This window comes from Contarinia nasturtii, unplaced genomic scaffold (genome assembly GCF_009176525.2).
Source record: "Contarinia nasturtii isolate CC-2019 unplaced genomic scaffold, AAFC_CNas_1.1 Cnas_scaffold_864, whole genome shotgun sequence".
NCBI classification, from domain to species: domain Eukaryota; kingdom Metazoa; phylum Arthropoda; class Insecta; order Diptera; family Cecidomyiidae; genus Contarinia; species Contarinia nasturtii.
This window is the reverse complement of record NW_022198211.1, coordinates 392,372-411,391: the sequence shown is the minus strand read 5'-3', so window position 1 is coordinate 411,391 and position 19,020 is coordinate 392,372. Positions and strand designations below refer to the sequence as shown.

At 32.8% G+C, this 19,020-nt stretch overlaps 5 protein-coding genes across 7 annotated transcripts; 2 read left to right on the top strand and 3 right to left on the bottom strand.

Moving 5' to 3' along the window:
* Nucleotides 1-128: 128 nt before the first annotated feature.
* On the bottom strand, nt 129-7,325 carry LOC116342323 (proteasome inhibitor PI31 subunit-like). Of its 3 annotated transcripts, XM_031769872.1 has the most exons (6): nt 7,031-7,322; nt 6,252-6,407; nt 4,093-4,248; nt 3,249-3,404; nt 1,700-1,902; nt 136-1,394 (listed from the first exon to the last, which is right to left on the bottom strand). In XM_031769872.1, exons 1-6 carry the CDS (start codon nt 7,172-7,174, stop codon nt 1,274-1,276), a joined length of 936 nt encoding a protein of 311 aa, XP_031625732.1. In that variant the 5' UTR covers nt 7,175-7,322; the 3' UTR covers nt 136-1,273. The 3 variants fall into 3 exon arrangements, with proteins under 3 accessions (XP_031625735.1, XP_031625732.1, XP_031625733.1); XM_031769875.1 differs by lacking the exon at nt 3,249-3,404 and having other exon boundaries at nt 129-1,394; nt 7,031-7,325; XM_031769873.1 differs by lacking the exons at nt 6,252-6,407; nt 7,031-7,322 and adding an exon at nt 4,345-6,240.
* A 43-nt stretch (nt 7,326-7,368) lies between these two features.
* LOC116342322 (WD repeat-containing protein 3) lies at nt 7,369-10,600 on the top strand. The gene is made up of 4 exons (XM_031769871.1): nt 7,369-7,498; nt 7,580-7,947; nt 8,015-10,221; nt 10,308-10,600. The coding sequence occupies exons 2-4, from the start codon at nt 7,581-7,583 to the stop codon at nt 10,518-10,520; spliced, it is 2,787 nt and encodes a 928-aa protein (XP_031625731.1). The 5' UTR covers nt 7,369-7,498; nt 7,580; the 3' UTR covers nt 10,521-10,600.
* A 1,464-nt stretch (nt 10,601-12,064) lies between these two features.
* Nucleotides 12,065-13,692, bottom strand: LOC116342499 (solute carrier family 25 member 44). The gene is made up of 7 exons (XM_031770147.1): nt 13,397-13,692; nt 13,267-13,326; nt 13,088-13,206; nt 12,742-13,030; nt 12,534-12,552; nt 12,418-12,457; nt 12,065-12,352 (listed from the first exon to the last, which is right to left on the bottom strand). The coding sequence occupies exons 1-7, from the start codon at nt 13,614-13,616 to the stop codon at nt 12,146-12,148; spliced, it is 954 nt and encodes a 317-aa protein (XP_031626007.1). The 5' UTR covers nt 13,617-13,692; the 3' UTR covers nt 12,065-12,145.
* A 1,308-nt stretch (nt 13,693-15,000) lies between these two features.
* LOC116342514 (probable isocitrate dehydrogenase [NAD] subunit alpha, mitochondrial) lies at nt 15,001-18,884 on the bottom strand. The gene is made up of 5 exons (XM_031770161.1): nt 18,788-18,884; nt 18,119-18,310; nt 17,438-17,968; nt 15,387-15,500; nt 15,001-15,272 (listed from the first exon to the last, which is right to left on the bottom strand). The coding sequence occupies exons 1-5, from the start codon at nt 18,836-18,838 to the stop codon at nt 15,048-15,050; spliced, it is 1,113 nt and encodes a 370-aa protein (XP_031626021.1). The 5' UTR covers nt 18,839-18,884; the 3' UTR covers nt 15,001-15,047.
* Nucleotides 15,692-17,430, top strand: LOC116342513 (probable tubulin polyglutamylase TTLL1). The gene is made up of 6 exons (XM_031770160.1): nt 15,692-15,729; nt 15,805-16,005; nt 16,078-16,265; nt 16,331-16,728; nt 16,813-17,056; nt 17,118-17,430. The coding sequence occupies exons 2-6, from the start codon at nt 15,857-15,859 to the stop codon at nt 17,363-17,365; spliced, it is 1,227 nt and encodes a 408-aa protein (XP_031626020.1). The 5' UTR covers nt 15,692-15,729; nt 15,805-15,856; the 3' UTR covers nt 17,366-17,430.
* Nucleotides 18,885-19,020: the final 136 nt, after the last annotated feature.

The following is a 19,020-nucleotide window of genomic DNA, read 5'->3' as shown; positions in this document are numbered from 1 at the left end:
CAGAGATTATATTGAGATATTTTCTAGATATCTTCAGACGCTGAAATTGAGTGAAAACTGTTGAAATAATTTGTAAACGTATTCTTTACTTTTCTATTATGATTAAAATCAGTCTTATCTAGGTCTTATGACAACGTTTGAACAGAACACAAGTGTTTTCTTCTAATCTCTTTTTCCACTGCAGCGTTTGCATATTAACACAATTGGGTGTTAGGTTACAGTAACATGTGTGGGTTGTGTACCAAATCCTGTTGTTGGCTTACCAACACTCATTGTAACCAATGTGAGCAAACGATTACTACAAATGCGACGAACAATTGAACGAATGTGGCGTGAGTTGCGAGATATGGGCGATGTCATTGCTACAACTCTTCGAGATGGACCGAATGCAGGTCGTTTGGTGTCAAAGAAGCAACGCTTCTTCAAAACATGGCTACCAAATGTTGCAAACGTTAAAATCGAGGGAGCTGCCGGAGCACAACCAACGCTCACAACTGTATGGCATCGTGATATCGCAGCAGCGAAGCTGATCCTCCACAAAGGTATGCAATCAATTGAAATTGATACAAATTGTAAAGCAATTGTTATACAACATCATTCAATCAAATTATAATTCAGAAATTTGTTTATAACAATTATTTGTTAGTCCGCTAGGCTTGATTAAATTGTGGCCTTGCCGAAGTACGAGTTACCTCTTGGTATGAATTGTACTCGGTAAGTGGAGTTTATTGCATATTGATAATTATGAATGATCTCAATTTTTTTCATATTTATCTAATTTCATTGAATTTTATTGTTTTTTTCTCTTTTTTTCATTCCATTGTGACGTTACAATAATGATTTTGATTGCAATTAAAATATACATATTTAGAATTAAATGAATCGCTTATTCCTGAAAGGGTTTTAGCTTAACTATTAAAATCAATTGGAATGGAGTGAATAAATTATGAGCAAATATATAAATAGAGTTCACATAGAGATATCACTCAACCAATATTTACACGGAATTGAAAAAATTATCTACCAATTATTTTCGTCATAAAATTGATATAAGAAATTGTTTGTTTCAAATTTTGGTTTCGTCACTCGTTCACTCCATTGAAAGTGTTCATTAAATATATGCACTAATACATGCTATTCTGAACTATCGCTGTTAAAGTATTATGTGTACAAGAAAATGTATGAAAATTAATAAATGAAAGTATAGTTTTAATAATTGTAAAGGACATACGCAATTCTAAATTATCCAAAAAATGTTAGCTAAATTAACCCTCTAATGCATTAATTCCTTAAAAAAATAATCGAAATTCAAAAATTTGCTTAGTTTACTCAAAAAATGCTGTTGACAAAATTGGAGAACAATCGAATCCATTGTTTTAACTGCTATAAAATTGCTATAAACGAATAGAGAGATAATTTTTTTGTCAAATTTCTGTTTTCGTGTACATCTGTGTTTATAATTAACAACCGCTTTATTTTCACTTGTCAAATGACCAGCAAATGAAAGTCTGAACCCTGCTGAATATATTTTAATTCATAAATAGAATCATTTGTTTTTATTTATATGCTTTGGACAATCATTTATACACCCAGCCCAAAGGTACTAGAGGGTTAAAGCTTACATCAAGGTCTTGTCAATTGTTTTGTTAAACAATATATATATAACGAAGTCGATTTTTTTTTATATTTTTTTTTATACCTATTATTTGCAGAGTTTATTGCTTCTTCACCACTCGTATACGAACGGTAAGGCGGAGGCGATATGAACGATTTAGCCAATTTTCTCAATTCACGAACAACGTCATCAATTCTTGGAATGAGTTCTTCTAAATCGCCCTGCATTCTTTCAACGGTATTTGTGGCGTTAAAACTAATGGTTTTTTTAAAATCAGATTCATTTTCCTTCAAATAAAAAAAATATAGAAAATAGAAATCAGAAGTTTACCACGTCTACAGGGGGAAGAAAAATTTTTAAGCCTAGCATATAAAGATAAGTGTTTTCAAATCATTCTTGTGCTGTAATTGAGGTATAAACTTTCAACAGTATTTCCACAAAAAATGAGTTCATATCTCTCTTCATTTGTTAAGTTCAACATTTGACATTTGGTCATTTTGATATTTTTTTAAAAACTGAAAAAATCCAAAATCATGTTGAGATTAGGTATCTCACAAAAGATTGTATAGCATCAAACAATTTCAATCACTTCTTGCGTGTAATTTATGGTCACCCTCCTCCATCGTATACCATAGCCAAAGAATAAGAAAAATCTTCATAGTTGTGCAGAGACTTGATGAATGTTGACTCTCACACTTTTGTGACAATAGTGAAAACAGTTCAAGATGTGATGGTCAAAATCCAAGTGTAGTTCATGAAATATTCCAAATGCACAATAGTACGTTAGCTGCGATCCTCAGAATCACAGCGGACAGTGTCTTCAATATATCAAATGTTACTTAGAGAACGTTTGTTCGCGATCATTCGAAAAGCCTTTGATATTTTTTTGACAGATGATCACATTTCTCTTTATGATTGATTACTCAAGCTTCTGGAATGTATCGAATAAATCAATAGTAGTTGGTAATGAAGCCTGGTTCTAGTACTACAAATCAAAGACCAAAGCGAAGAGAATGTATTATTATACAGTGGTGGCAAGGCATCAGTAGAAAGTCGCCTCCAAACAGATGATTTCCAACATATGACTTCCGTTTCTGGGATACAAATGGTATATTAATGATTGGCTTGTCACCAAAAAATACTATGGTCTTGGGTCTGTACCACGCTCAATAGATGTATGGATTGCGTTATGTAGTAGAAGTGAAATATTGTTTTCTTCTGGCGAGGAAATTTGTCTCCGCATGACAGCTCGCAAGTGAATATTTGGACTAGCACTGTCACCACCTGAATCAAATTGATTCAAATTCACCATCTATTGAATTTGTTGGGGCCGGCCTCTAGCTAGTATTTCCACTTTTCAAATATGAAAAATGTCTCAACAGGAAAATGAGCTACTCGATTTTATAAAAATTTCCAAAGATTTTGAGGTGATGACCAATTGACTAACGTAGAAAACTCTCTATAAGAGATATCAACCAAATTTTTTGTGGGAATACTTTTGACAGTTCATACTTCAATTATAGTACAAGAATGATTTGAAAACACTTCTCTTTATATTCTAGGCTTAAAAAATTTCCTCCCCCTGTACGCAATCATATGAGATATGACCGAAACAAAATTTGAAATATCTTACATTTAGGGTTAGGGAAAGTACGTCACCTTCCACTGCTCCCAATAAAATGTAAATTCTACCATGAAGTACATATTTTAAGGAATACAATGTGCCGTTTGCATTCCAATTCGGTGGTAAGTAACAGCAACCTCTCTTCTCTTTATCGCCAGGTAATGGCTAAAAACAAAAACATTTTTTTTTGCATATTTCATGGATATATTTATCATAATTCGATTACAAATGATTTGCCAGTTAGAATGATAACATATTCATACCTCGCCTATTCCCACACACTGAAATTCAGCCCGCATTGTCAAATAAAAATGAGTTACTGCCACTAATATGTCTGTTTTGGTTCTTAAATTTTCTTCGATGCTATCATACAGAAATACCCATCCAGTCATCTCGTTCACTGACATCCTTTATTCTTTTTTTTTAACTTTATTCACACAATTTTCAATTGGTCGTTTGTTCTTTGAAATGCAGAAAAATTTCTGAACTCTAATTCACTTCTCTTTGACAGATGTTTTTTTTCGAACAAGCGTTTTGAATTTTTTACCCGATGCTATACAATGAAATGTCAAAATCACTGAAATGGCTCCAAATTGGAATTTGACAAATGTCGCATGTAGGAATATGTTTTTTGACATTCATTGTATATTTGACCAATTGACTAACGTAGAAAACTCTCTATAAGAGATATCAACCAAATTTTTTGTGGGAATACTGTTGACAGTTCATACTTCAATTATAGTACAAGAATGATTTGAAAACACTTCTCTTTATATTCTAGGCTTAAAAAATTTTCCTCCCCCTGTACGCAATCATATGAGATATGACCGAAACAAATTTTGAAATATCTTACATTTAGGGTTAGGGAAAGTACGTCACCTTCCACTGCTCCCAATAAAATGTAAAGTCTACCATGAAGTACATATTTTAAGGAATACAATGTGCCGTTTGCATTCCAATTCGGTGGTAAGAAACCGCTACCTTTCTTCTCTTTATCGCCAGGTAATGGCTAAAAAAAAAAAATTTTTTTTGCATATTTCATGGATATATTTATCATAATTCGATTACAAATGATTTGCCAGTTAGAATAATAACACATTCATACCTCGCCTATTCCCACACACTGAAAGTCAGCCCGCATTCTCAAATAAAAATGAGTTACTGCCACTAATATGTCTGTTTTGGTTCTTAAATTTTCTTCGATCCTATTATACAGAAATTCCCATCCAGTCATCTCGTTCACTGACATCCTTTATTCTTTTTTTTAACTTTATTCACACAATTTTCAATTGGTCGTTTGTTCTTTGAAATGCAGAAAAATTTCTGAACTCTAATTCACTTCTCTTTGACAGATGTTTTTTTTTTTTTTCGAACAAGCGTTTTGAATTTCTTACCCGATGCTATAAAATGATACACTGCCAGTTTTTGGCCGTAGAGCTTAATGTGAAACGTGGAACCGTACTACTAAGAAAAACAAACTACTCGACATTCATATTTTGAATTTTTTGCCACAATTTTTTTTAAAATAAATTACACCTTGAAAATTGATTTTACAAATATTTGGCTCATATTGCCTCAACGACTACCTATGGGCTCTCACTTCAAAAAGTTAGTAAATCCTATAAATTAGATAGATGGCTTTCTCAGAAGCTGCGCTGATGATCCATAAATGATGAAATCGTTCAATTCAATTACTGAAATGAGAACGTCCAGAACTACCTAATAAATGCATCACATGGATTTCGTTTTTCTCTAAGGTTTTTGTCAATGCCATAGTTAAATTGAAATTCTAAAACTCTTCACAAGTTTGATTGGCTAATAAGCTATATAGCGTTAGCAAGAGGACTTTGGGAGCTATCATCTGGCGAAATTTAATCAAAATCATAGAACTAGGTTGCTTGCAATGAATGCCATTCCAACATGAGGGAATTGTTTCACATGGTAAAATGTAATTTTTACCGCAATAAAATTTCCCTTGAAAGTTGAATTTGCAAAATATTTTCACTAATTACATAAAATTAAATATGGCGCTCTATATTGATACTTTAGATGTCTATTTTTGAAGGAAAAATATTGAAGAGAAAAATTGTTTTTGTCACAATATTAAAATGTACCAATAGCACGCTATTCATATCGAACTATCAATGGTATCATTGATATATCACTAGCGTCAATCTACGGCCACCTGGGAAACACATCCACAAGTTCGATTGGCTAATAAGCTATATACCGTTGGAAAGAGAGCTTCAAGAGCTATCGTCTGGCAAAGTTTCATCAAAACCATAGAACTAGGTTGCTTGCAATAAGATTCGGAAGCCGATTTTTCTCACAATTTTTCATATTTCGGCCAAACGGCCAGCGTAAAACGCCATCAAACCTGCCGGAAACTCCATAATTTATATACCATTCGAAAGGTAATTTTATAAGGAATCTAAAACAATTTGGTACCTCGGGTGTCTCCAACTTTTTTTCAACAAGTTTCATCTAGATCCAAAGTAATCAAATTAACACTGAAGTAAAACTCATTTATTCCATCTTTTATCCACCCAATAAAGTTGCGGAGAAAAATAATTCCACCCGAATCCATTCGTTATCCACTCAATAAATGGTGAGTGGAATCGAAATATTTTTCAAAGTGGAATCCAAAAAAGAGGGTCCATGAATGAAAAAATTAAATGGGGAGCACTTATGGGGAAAATAATACGTCTGGAGGGTTTTTCATGCCCTATCGAATGCCGAAAACCCGAACTCTCTATCTTTTCTGGTTTTCTCCAAAATCACTGAACAAACATATATATATATATATATATACATATATATATATATTTATCTTACTATTCCATAGCTTAATGTATAAAACTACGTTTCACATTAAGCAAAATGTCAAAATCAGGGATTGTTCCTCTGAGGAGGAGGAAAACACTTCTCTTTATATTCTAGGCTTAAAAAAATTTCCTCCCCCTGTACGCAATCATATGAGATATGACCGAAACAAAATTTGAAATATCTTACATTTAGGGTTAGGGAAAGTACGTCACCTTCCACTGCTCCCAATAAAATGTAAATTTTACCATGAAGTACATATTTTAAGGAATACAATGTGCCGTTTGCATTCCAATTCGGTGGTAAGAAACTGCGACCTTTCTTCTCTTTATCGCCAGGTAATGGCTAAAAACAAAAAAATTTTTTTGCATATTTCATAACAAATCATTTCATGGATATATTTACGAGTATCACTTGCGTTGTATATTGACGATGTATTTGAACGAGACTCGATTTAAGAAGCGCCATCTCTTTCACGCCAGGTTCTCATATATTTTTTCTTGCAAATAAAATTGCAAAATTGTATAAATTGAATAAGTTTTGCAATAATAATAACGAAAATAATTAATAGAATTTATAATAAATAAAAAAAATTGAAAAAAACACACAAATATTTTATATTATATGATATGTAGCTTTGACTTGTAGACCATGTAGAGATGGTTACGTGGAGAAAATATGTATTTGTCAAACATTGATATCTGTCGAATCATATAATATAAAATATTTGTGTGTTTTTTCAATTTTTTTATTTATTATAAATTCTATTAATTATTTTCGTTAATATTATTGCAAAACTTATTCAATTTATACAATTTTGCAAGAAAAAAATATATGAGAACCTGGCGTGAAAGAGATGGCGCTTCTTAAATCGAGTCGCGTTGAAAGCCGACTGTAAGTGATACTCGTATATTTATCATAATTCGATTACAAATGATTTGCCAGTTAGAATAATAACACATTCATACCTCGCCTTTTCCCACACACTGAAATTTAGCCCGTATTGTCAAATAAAAATGAGTTACTGCCACTAATATGTCTGTTTTGGTTCTTAAATTTTCTTCGATGCTATCATACAGCAAATCCCATCCGGTCATCTCGTTCACTGACATCCTTTATTCTTTTTTTTAAACTTTATTCACACAATTTTCAATTGGTCGTTTGTTCTTTGAAATGCAGAAAAATTTCTGAACTCTAATTCACTTCTCTTTGACAGATGTTTTTTTTTTCGAACAAGCGTTTTGAATTTCTTACCCGATGCTATAAAATGAAATGTCAAAATCACTGGAATGGCTCCAAATTGGAATTTGACAAATGTCGCATGTAGGAATATGTTTTACGACATTCATTGTATATTTTGGTTACAGCACGTGCACTCAATATTCTCGTGAAGATATCAATTGATTTACAGTTGCTGCTGAAAGTAGTTGACGAAGGTAAAACAATCAGAATATTTTTTCGTCAAAAGTACAAGTATTTATGTATTGTTTTTTTTTTTTTTTTTTGATTCTTTTTAGCATGGGTCTGACGAAACAATATTTAGCCTATCATTACGTTGGACAATGCAACGTAGTTGCAAGTGCAAATGTGAATGTATCATTTGTAACATACGACAAAGTGGATGGTCGTTATGTGGCCGTAGGTGCAGCGGAAAAGGTATTCGTATGGGATTTGCGTTTAGGTGAAAAAGTTCTCGAATTTGTTCGCGGAAAAGAAGAAGTGACTACCTTGAGTCCATCGCCCGACCGTTTACATTTGGCAGTAGGCTATGCAGACGGTGTTTGTCGTTTATTCAATTTACAATCTTTGATTGGCGATGATTCGAATCCACCACAATTCACACTTCACAGAAGCGGAATAAAAATTCTACGCTATGATGCGTCAGGTAACTAATTGAACTACTATTTTCTATTGTCAACATTTAGAAATAATTAGAAAATACTTTTGATTAGGACTGCGTTTGGTATCCGGCGGACAAGATACGGACTTGGTGATAATCGATATTGTGTCTGAAACTGGAAAATGTCGTTTAACTGGTCATTCGGGTGCTATCACAGACGCTTGCTTCTATGAAAAGAATACGGAAAGTAACATTCTCATTTCATCGTCGACCGATAAACAAGTTAAAATGTGGAACATTGCGACACAATGCTGTTTTCGTACAATTGTTGATTATACAACCGAAGTTTGGGGAATCGCTTTACTGCGTGGTGGTGACTTTTTGGTAACCGGTTGTGATGATTCCAACATAAGTGTCTACCGATTGATTCCAAACGATGAAGATAATGAAACAGGCGACTCTGCGGTTAGCGGAAATATTGCCGAAGATCAAATTCATTTACCGCTGCGGTGTAATCTAGTCGGTTCTATAAAACGGGCTGACACACGGGGGCGAATTTGTAATTTAGTTTCCGATCCGAACGGCCGTGTTCTGGTATTCCATGGTACGAAAAGTAAAATAATCGAATCGTTTTTATTTTATTCGAAAGAAGAAGCTGCACGCAGATGTAAGAAGCGATTGAAGAAGAATGCAAATGATGATGTCGATGTGAGCAATGTGTCATTGACCGATGAAATTAAACGATTGCCAGCCATAAACATAAAAGCCAAACTGAAATCAATCAATGTTTTAATTGGAGCCAGAGATAATTTGCGTGTGGTCGGAACATTTGCAAACAATTCAATCCGTGTGTTTGCAATGAATCTTAAAGAAAAGAAATCAGAACCAGAACTTTTGCGAACAATTCAAGGTCATGCATCAGAAGTGCGCACGGTTTGTTTTAGCTCTGATTCGCTTGCTGTTGCGTCAGCAGATGGAAATTCATTGAAACTTTGGAATCGCGAATCAATGCGATCGATACAAACTATTTCCGACACAGGCTATGCACTTTGTTGCTGCTTTGCTCCGGGCGATCGTCATGTGCTAATCGGTCGAATGGATGGTGTTTTACTTATTGCTGATGTTGTAAGCGGAGAAATTTTAGAAGAAATTCCAGCCCATCAAAAAGAATTGTGGTCAATGGCATTGTTAGCAAATGGTTCGGGTATTGTGACAGCCGGTGGAGATGCAACTGTTAAGTTCTGGTCATTTGAACTTATCGATTTAGTTCAACAGAAAAACGACAACGACGAAAAATTGGAATTGAATTCTACGAATCGAAAAGTCCTTTCGCTGTTGCACAAAAATACTCTTAAATTGGAGGAAACGGTACAATGTGTGGGTTTATCGAAAAATGGAAAATTTCTAGCGGTTGGTCTATTGGACTCAACCGTTAAACTATTTTTCATGGATACGTTAAAGTTCTACTTGGCTTTATATGGACACAAATTATCGGTATTGTCATTAGATATTTCAGACGATTCATCGCTAATTGTTACCGGTTCAGCAGATCGTAATGTGAAAATATGGGGAATGGACTTTGGTGATTGTCATAAATCTCTATTTGCTCACGACGATTCTGTGATGTGCGTTAAATTTATACCAAAAACACACATGTTTTGGTCTTGTGGCAAAGATGGAAAAGTGAAACAATGGGACGCAGACTCGTTTGTACAAATTCAATCAGTTTCACCACATTTGGGTCATGCATATTGTTTAGATGTAAGCAAAACTGGTCATTACGTTGTTAGTACTGGTTCCGATAAATGTATTCGATTGTACGAACGAAGTGATGAACCGATCGTCTTAGAAGATATGCAAGAAACGGAACGCGAAGAAATTGAACAACAAAAATTAGCCACAGGAAACGAAGAGCATGTCATGGCTGGCATGGTTGCACCATTAAATTTGCCATCACGTAAAACTGTTGCCGCCGAACAGGCTGTAGAATTGTTAATGGATGCTTTGGAAATATTATTAAATTTCAACGAAGCTGACAAGGGTGAACCGATTCCATTGCTCATGAGAGCACATAATGTCAGCACACCAGTGGATTTGATTATTGCAATACTTTCACGGATAAAATCTAGCGATTTAGAAGAAGCACTTCTATTGTTACCGTTTACCTCAGTTTGTGAACTGCTCAAGGCTCTACCTGAAATCATTGTAAAACGTACAGATCAAACAGAACTATTGTGCAAAGTGATTACATTTTTGTTTCGCGTACATCGCAAACCAATTATCGGGAATCAAACACTTTTACCGCACATACAACAGATGGTAACTGATTTAATTTTTTACGTTACAATTATTTTTCGATTATTTTAAATTAATTCGATTATTTTCTTTTGTGAATCTCCCCTTAGGTAACTGATTTAGAAGAAACAGTTAATGAACAGCGCGATATAATTGGGAAAAATTTATTCGCACTGAAAATGGTACAACACGACATTGAACAGGATGAACTTGAAAATGGAGCCGAACTATTTTACGATGCATTGAAAAAGAAGAAGAAACGCGACCAAAAAATGAGAAATCGTCAACTAAAAAAGAAAATTAGTATTCAAATGGTGTCCTAAGCTTATTAACTTAGAAACAAATAAGTAAAGAAAAAAAAAATAAATGAAAGGTTTTTGTTTCATATGTTCAGTAGATATCAGCCATTTTCATTCATTTCAAAATCAATACAAGTCAAAGTTACTAATATGAACAACACTGTATAATATAACTCCATTTCACTTCGCTCCGTTAGTTGGTGATAATCAGAAGAATCGCCTCTAGACACATACCTTCTAATGAAACTTTCCAATCTTAAAAAAATCTTGGCCTTCTAAAATTGAACCTTCTTAAGTTGAAGCCTATTCATATATAATGTATTAGATTTTTTCATGGGCTTTTCTTATTTTGATTTTTTACTTATCGACCACTGAAGATAATACTATTAAAAAGTCGGTGCATAACCAAAAATAAAAATGGATGATCCACTATGTTAGGTAACTTTGATGCATATTTGTGCTTTGGCAAGCCTAAAAATATAATATTATTTGAAAATGTTTGATTCTCAAAAATAAAATAAGAAACTCACCTCCACGACGAAAATCTTTTATGAAACTTCCTGTTGTGCTAATTTCGTCAATGCCAATGGACGATTTTTGATTCACTTTGTTCAAATGGAGTTTTGCATTAGGTTCAGAAACATCAATCAACTCTACTTTGTCACTAAATATTCCAGACATATTCAACTGTAAAAAAACAACAACAAAATGCTTTACCAAAACCGTGGCAAAATAGAAAAAATACCCACATTTTTCAAAATATCATTCATTTCAACATCAAATTCAATGTCAAATTTTGGAATAGTTATATTAACTTTGTCTTTGTGTAATTGACTAATAATTCGGCTAAGTTCGTAATCTTTCAATTTAGCTTCAACATAGAAATTTGTATGGGAGGTATTCCTAATTTTGATTGAAATTATTTCAAACTTTCAGAATGTTATTTTATTGTGTAAAAAATAGCCTGTACAAAGTTTCACGTCATTACGGCAGCTTAATATCATGGCTCCCATACACAAATTCACTTTTTTGTGATTTTTTCAAAGAAACTGTGTCAAATATTAATTGTATCTCAAAACTAACGCCGGATTTGGTTTTCTCGTGCCAAAAACCCCCCAGTACACATTTCAAACTTTAGTCTCTAGAGATAGATTTATCGGATTAACAAATTTTTGCATACCATACCCCATATGGGTACACCATCATGGTGTCACCATGAATACACCCATGAACTAATATCGCTGAAAAACAATACCAGCCTATTCCTCGCAACCCACAACCACCCTGTAAAATCAGATTTGGATTTGATTTTCTCTAAGAAGAGTTATCGTGCTAACAAATTACCTATTGATTTTTTGCGTACACCGTGTACAATTGTACAGTGTACCACATCCCCACATTAACATGGCCAAAAAACCGTTGCTCTGTGCTTCTCTATACCGAAAACGCATAGAACATGGCATAGAAAAACGATTATTAGCGATTTCAAAATTTTGGGGTGATTGCAATACTTTACAGCACACAGTGGGTGTGCGGAAAAGTAAAAGAAACAAGAAAAAATTCTTACATTTTCGATAATATGAAGAAAAAACAATTTAATATTTATTACATTTTTAAACAATAAATGCACTTCGGTATATCCTTTTTTTTTACCAACGAACCAAATGTTTGTATTCTTCTTGAATTGATAATCGTTTTATCGACTCATAACCAAGTATAATGCTAAAAGAGAATGCAGCTGATTGCAACAATCGTGCAGAAAGACCTTTGAAAAGTAACTTGAATCTTTTCTTCAAGGAATTCTCCTCTATCCACAACAAACGGAACGCCAAAGGAATTGAATCAAGGCGCTGGACCTGCAATATATAAGATATGTTACGATCATTTATTGGAATTTAATGCCATTTTCATTTGTATTTACCTGAATTCTAGCACGTATTATGTCCAGTGGATTCGTTATTCTGTTAATGGAATGAATAATAGATATTGACCAATTAAGAAATTATTGTGATAATAAATAATTCAACAAAAACTTACAAAGTACTACTGAATCCACCTAGGAGAGAATTTGATGAGAAAAATTGCAAAAATGTGAAATTAATCAACAAATAATAATGATTAAATTGATTAAGGTATTTTTGAATAATAATGCATAAAAAGAGATAAACAATTAATCAAATTCCATTCATCTTTAACAAACAATCAAAAGAATATAGATAGCAATGAAATTTTTAGAGTGACTCACCCATCGTTCCGGCAACACATTGAATAAATAAATGTGAAACATTAGGTGGTAAAATATTAATTAAATTATCCTGGTACAAGTGATAAAACGTCCACCATATCGCACTCGACGGTACATATGCCATCAGACTTGCCACATAGCCACGATAAAAGCCTCGAAAACCATCTTTCTGTAGGATTGCTTTTGCAATATCCAACGATATACGCATTCGGTTTTGATTTTGTTTATTTTCGATTCCCAGTGGATTGAGCTTGCCCATCCCAAGTACCATGGCATGTTGTGAAATAACCTACATACGTATATATATTATGTATAAATATGTGTGTTTTGATGTGAATATAATTACGTCAAATGGAACAATTAACGTCTGGCCAACTAACGAAGCACATCCGCCAGCGACTAATGATTTTGCTCTTTCACCAGTGTCATATTTGGAGAGTAAATGTCTCACACCTTCATACGTACCTATTGATAATCACACGTGAAGTAATATTGATAACAAACAATAATAATAATAATCTATACTTATATAAAAAACGCCTGAAAATATTTGCATTGACGAAATCCAAAATCCTTTGTACAAGCCTACAATACATGAATATAATATTAAAATTTGATATTACATTATTCATATAACTGTTGTATAACGAGAAACCTCTTGGTCCTTCTCTTTGGTAGATCTTGCATGCTGCATCAATAAGTCCTGTATAAACATCATTTCTAATTTGAACTTGCAACTGAGTTTTAATCAATGTCAAAGGATAAAGTGTGCAACGAACACTAAACGAACTCAACATTGAAAGCGGAAAGAATTTTCTCTTGTCGAGCATCTTCCATTCGATGATTTTTACAAAAGATGGTGTAAGGTTTTCCATTTAAACGTTAAAAATATAATATATAAATTAAAATATTATTTATTTGTTTTTGTGTTGACGTAAAATTTCATTTGATAGTGCAATATAGTCAAAGAAATGTCAAATTTTCTAATCATCGAAGTACATCTACTACTTCAAAAAAACTTTGACATATAGAACAATCAGATTTCAATTATCGTTGAAAAATATTATTGAATTAAATTTGAAAATAGCACAAAATTTAATGTTGATCGAAAAAGTTAATTTAATGGTCCTGATGTAATGTAGAATAACGGAAACATCCTACTTATAAACGTGAAATGATAGAAATGTTCTTTTCTAACATGGATTGTCAGTTTGTGTATAAAATAAATACCAAAAATGAATACAAATAATATTACAAAAACAAATTATTCGTTATAAAGTCTACGCTCAAAAATACAAAGTAGTTTGTTATTCAGAGACTTTAGAATTGTGAATTCTTTAGATTTCTGGACAAACCAAGTATAAATGATAGGAACAATTAACAAATTTCACGAAAAATGAAAATTATTGAAGCTTATTTGATATAATATCGATAAAAGTCAATTGTAAAAATATTTTATATCAATTAATACACAAAAAATTTAAAATTTCATGATAATTAAAGGTTATTTTGCTTCCCAAAAGTAATTTTTTTAAAAATTTCGCGAAAAATTGTCTTCAGTTTATGAATCTTTAGATTTTTGAGCGTCGACTGTATTGGGACTATTTTTTTAATTCTCTTTATTATTGATAAGTCTACATTATGTTTCTTCCCTAATTAAATGATGACCAGATAATACGAAAGTCCACGCTGCATAACAGATTTTTTTTTATTAACATGGCTGCTTAATTGATTAAAGTAGTTTATAAGCAATGAATTTGTAGATTGCACATTGATTTCTAAAAAAAATTCAAGAACAATTCAAAATAAATTAATTATACTGAAAATGGAATTGGTCTTGAACCACAAACGCAAATAATTCAAAACACTTTTTTCTTAAAATTTAATAGAATGAAAGATAGATTACTCTAATTACCTTGCTGTCTGCATTTTCAATATAGTTTTTCTATGAAAAATCTTATTCCCATTATAAATTCAAATAAAAGATCATAACTGAAGAATAAATACATATAGTTTTTATTGAGCCATTTAAATACGTATTTTTTTTTATTTGGACCTTGAAAAGAAAAAAAAGAGAGAGACGGAAAAAATGATAATACTATGATATTTTTTTTTTGGTAACTAAATGATAATGGCTTCATTTCATTTCTTCTATGTAAATTTGGTATAGTTGATTGCCAAAAATGTGAAAGAAAAAAAGAAATAAATTATAAAGGGGAAAATGGTACAGATTTCATCTAAATAAAATATTGTCACTGCTTCGGTAACACAATGTAGTGTATGTTGATTTCAGAATTTGACACACTTTACAACCGTGAACAAATTTCATTTGTATATTCAGAGCATTTGGCCTTGCCACCAAGATCACCAGTCAAGAATTTGCCCTCCTTGATTACGGCAAAACAAGCAGCTTCGATTTTATCGGCATGCGTATTTAACTTCATGTGTCGTAACATCATCACAGCCGATAACAAAAGAGCCGTTGGGTTAGCCAAATCTTTTCCAGCTATATCGGGAGCGGTTCCATGGACCTATATAATTAATTCAAAATTAATGTTTTAGTTTTTTTTTTTAATTCTTGTACATTGAGAATGTGTTAGGGAAATACTCAATATCGCCCATCGTTTCTTATGACATGTACTTACAGATTCGAACAATGCACCATTTAATCCCATATTTCCTGAAGGAGTCAAGCCAAGACCACCAACCAATCCCGCGCACATATCGGAAAGAATATCTCCGTACAAATTTGGCATGACCTAGATTAATAAACAAAACCAACAAGTTAATGTCAATGTGCATGATTATATTATGATTACATTGTTTCCATAGAAACTTTTACAAACAATTTATTTATAAATATATCGATTCACTCGCATAAGAATATGAAGAGTATCTCTTTGTATTTCGAAGTAGAACCAATTTTTTCAATATGTCTTCTCACAACGATTTTAAGAAAACTTCAAATTCTGCTTATTTGTATGGAAGGTAAATATATGAATTTCAAAAAAAAAAAAAAAACAATTTTTATTCTCTAATATCTTGTTTTTTTTTTTGCTGGAGAATCGTTCCGCATCTTGTGAATGAACGAGTAAAAATAACGTACTGTACGGATATGGATAAATCGGTATTAATTAGTAACTTTGAAAAGAGAAATTGGCAATCGGTGAGTGCCGAAGATGATTGGAATTTTTATTGGGCCAGTACAACAACATGTCGGAATATATTTAGCGTTGAGAGCGGTTATCGTATGCAAGATAATCAGTGAGCTAAAAATTTGTTCTTTCGTAATTTCTTTTTCATTTATAACCGTTCTTACATGTATCTCAATTTCAGAATTATAAATCACTTCCCAAACCATTATGAATTATCACGAAAAGATCTTTTAGTGAAAAATATCAAAAGATATCGAAAGGATTTGGAGAGAGACAGCAGTGCGTTGGCAGAAAAAATTGACACTGGAACGACCGGATTGAAATATCTTTATTTAGATTTCATACCAACAACTTTTGTCCTTCCTGCTGGTTGGTAATCAATTGTATATCAGTGTACATCATCGGTTATATTCAATTGTTTTACATTGTTTCAGATTACAATATGTTTGTTGAAGAGTATCGAAAAAATCCACAAACTACATGGATTATGAAGCCATGTGGCAAGTCACAAGGAGCTGGCATTTTTTTGATCAACAAATTATCAAAATTGAAGAAATGGTCACGAGAAGCGCGTAGCAATGCATTTAATCCACAAATAACTTCGGGTAAAGAGAGCTACGTCATTTCCAGATACATCGATAATCCACTATTAATCGGTGGCAAAAAATTTGATTTGCGATTGTATGTGCTTGTAACATCATTTCGTCCACTAAAAGCCTACCTATTCAAATTGGGTTTCTGTCGATTTTGCACAGTGAAATATGATACAAGTGTGACGGAACTCGATAACATGTACGTTCATTTGACCAATGTCAGTGTACAAAAGCATGGAGTAAGTGCAAAAAAATCACGTATAACTTATAATTTCTATTCCAAAAACTGCAAAGCCTACTAAATAAATGGAAATTATTTGCAGGGAGAGTATAATACATTGCATGGCGGAAAGTGGAGTGTTCAAAATTTAAAATTATTTCTCGAAGGCACGCGAGGTAAAGAAGTCACCGATAAATTATTCGGAAATATTTCATGGTTGATTGTTCACTCGTTGCGTGCAGTCGCTCCAGTTATGGTCGCAGATCGTCATTGTTTTGAGTGTTATGGATACGACATAATTATTGATAATACATTAAAGCCTTGGCTTGTAGAAGTGAACGCATCACGTATGTATTGTACTCTGTCCAAGTTATTTTCTTTAAATTTAACTTTTGTGTTTTTTTACAGCATCTTTAACATCGACCACAGTAAATGATCGAATTCTTAAATACAAACTCATTGACAATATTCTATCAATTGTGTTGCCCAAAAGTGGAGTACCGGATGTTCGTTGGAACAAGGTACCCGAAGCAGATTCGTTAGGAAATTTCGAACTACTTTTGGATGAAGAACTGACGTCGCATGACGAAAATGGTCAGAACCAACAACGTGAAAGAAGTATAAAACTCTCGTCTAGTAGCAATCGTTGGAAGTAATAATAATTTCGGCAAATTTAACATTCTAATGTAGTTTAATATCGATGAATAAAAGTCAAAAAAATATCTTACCAATACGTCGTATTGAGATGGATCTTGTACCATATTTAAACAAACTGTGTCCAAATATTTTTCTTCAAATTTAACTTCTGGATATTTGGCGGCAACTCGACGACAACAGCGCAAGAAAAGCCCGTCTGACATACGCATTATATTTGCTTTGTGTACGGCAGTTACTTTCGAACGATTATTGTCTTTGGCATACTGGAAGGCATAATCAGCGACTCGCATCGAAGCATCTTCCGTGATTAGTTTGATACTTTGAACGACCCCATCGACAATTTCGTGCTCGATTCCAGAATATTCACCTTCGGTGTTTTCTCGAATAGTTACAACATCAACATCATCATAAAGGGTTTTGTAGCCTTCTAATGAGCGACAAGGCCGAACATTTGCATATAAATTGAATTCTTTACGCAATTGCAAATTTAATGATCGGTGACCCTTGCCAATTGGTGTCATCAGTGGGCCCTTTAAACCAACTTTATTTTGATTTACTGAATCAACTGCTGCTTGAGGGATGCCAAATTTACCATCAGGATGCTAATGAAAAGGAACACAATTTCTTTTTATTACTATCGATTGATTATCACTAATTACAGTCATTTAATAATCTCACTCATTAAACAACTATCCTTTTCCTCTCAAAATTAAATCAGTATCAAATTGTCTCATTGAAATTGCTCAACTTACACGGACAGGTGTTACATCGACAGTTTCCCATTCGATTGGAACATTAGCGGCTTGAAAAATTTGTTGGACTGCTGCTGAAATTTCCGGTCCGATTCCATCGCCTGGAATTAATGTAACTTTCTTCACTTCCGAAGAAAAGTTTCGTGACGAGGTCGATGCAACAATTGATGCACTTTTTGGTGCAGCATTTGTCTATTTGAAAACAGAAAAAGTAAAATAATTTCACGTTTCACTAATAAAACATTTTTTGTTATCTTTTTTTTGTATAAAATTGCAGAAATTGTGTCATTTCAATGAGGTTATGTCAGCCTATATTCTCCTTGATAAACCCTTTAATGTGTTTCGTAACCTTGAACACAATTTTAGCATAGTTTTATCTAATAAGTCAAATGCAACTATTTATTTTCCTTATTGTGTCGTGTAAAAAAATTCAACTTCAATTAAAAATGTTATAAGATAAATTTGATCGAAATGAAAATCAGCAGTTACGTAATTGCGTAGTGTATCCTACGAGATCATATGAATGGAACGATAAATTTTTTACGTACACTCGCGCAATATTTCAACACAATGTGACTATTTATTTTTTTCTTATTAAATAAACTTTCACCATAATTTTACGTCAGAATAAAATATTTCCAATAGAATACAAATTAAAATGAGTCTTACAGGCTTATTAAATAAATTTCTTACAATATTACGAATCAATCGGAAAGCCATCGTGATGGTAAATTATACAGTGTTAATGCTGCTATGATTCTACTTGATATAAGTCAATTCCACACTTTACCGTTCGATTGCAAGTTTAGGATATATGACATTTGGTTATTCAATCACACTTGTTTATGCCAAGTATTCAATCTGATTAGTCGAAAATTAGTCAATGTTATTCAAATATTGAT

Bases quoted from the DNA above. Each gene is read 5' to 3' on its own strand.
- LOC116342323 (XM_031769872.1), bottom strand. From the start codon at position 7,174: ATGTCAGTGAACGAGATGACCGGATGGGATTTGCTGTATGATAGCATC. The intron at 4,249-6,251 runs GTAAGATATTTC...TTTTTTTTTTAG, and splicing joins TACTTTCCCTAACCCTAAAT to CCATTACCTGGCGATAAAGA. The intron at 1,903-3,248 runs GTAAGATATTTC...TTTTATTTGAAG, and splicing joins TACTTTCCCTAACCCTAAAT to GAAAATGAATCTGATTTTAA.
- LOC116342322 (XM_031769871.1), top strand. From the start codon at position 7,581: ATGGGTCTGACGAAACAATATTTAGCCTATCATTACGTTGGACAATGC. The intron at 7,948-8,014 runs GTAACTAATTGA...ACTTTTGATTAG, and splicing joins TCTACGCTATGATGCGTCAG to GACTGCGTTTGGTATCCGGC. The intron at 10,222-10,307 runs GTAACTGATTTA...ATCTCCCCTTAG, and splicing joins TACCGCACATACAACAGATG to GTAACTGATTTAGAAGAAAC.
- LOC116342499 (XM_031770147.1), bottom strand. From the start codon at position 13,616: ATGGAAAACCTTACACCATCTTTTGTAAAAATCATCGAATGGAAGATG. The intron at 13,207-13,266 runs GTATAGATTATT...GATTATCAATAG, and splicing joins TTCAGGCGTTTTTTATATAA to GTACGTATGAAGGTGTGAGA. The intron at 12,353-12,417 runs GTAAATACAAAT...TATATATTGCAG, and splicing joins TAATACGTGCTAGAATTCAG to GTCCAGCGCCTTGATTCAAT.
- LOC116342513 (XM_031770160.1), top strand. From the start codon at position 15,857: ATGGATAAATCGGTATTAATTAGTAACTTTGAAAAGAGAAATTGGCAA. The intron at 16,006-16,077 runs GTGAGCTAAAAA...TCTCAATTTCAG, and splicing joins TATCGTATGCAAGATAATCA to AATTATAAATCACTTCCCAA. The intron at 17,057-17,117 runs GTATGTATTGTA...GTTTTTTTACAG, and splicing joins TGTAGAAGTGAACGCATCAC to CATCTTTAACATCGACCACA.
- LOC116342514 (XM_031770161.1), bottom strand. From the start codon at position 18,838: ATGGCTTTCCGATTGATTCGTAATATTGTAAGAAATTTATTTAATAAG. The intron at 17,969-18,118 runs GTAAGTTGAGCA...CCTTTTCATTAG, and splicing joins TCGATGTAACACCTGTCCGT to CATCCTGATGGTAAATTTGG. The intron at 15,501-17,437 runs GTAAGATATTTT...TTATTAATCTAG, and splicing joins CATCTCAATACGACGTATTG to GTCATGCCAAATTTGTACGG.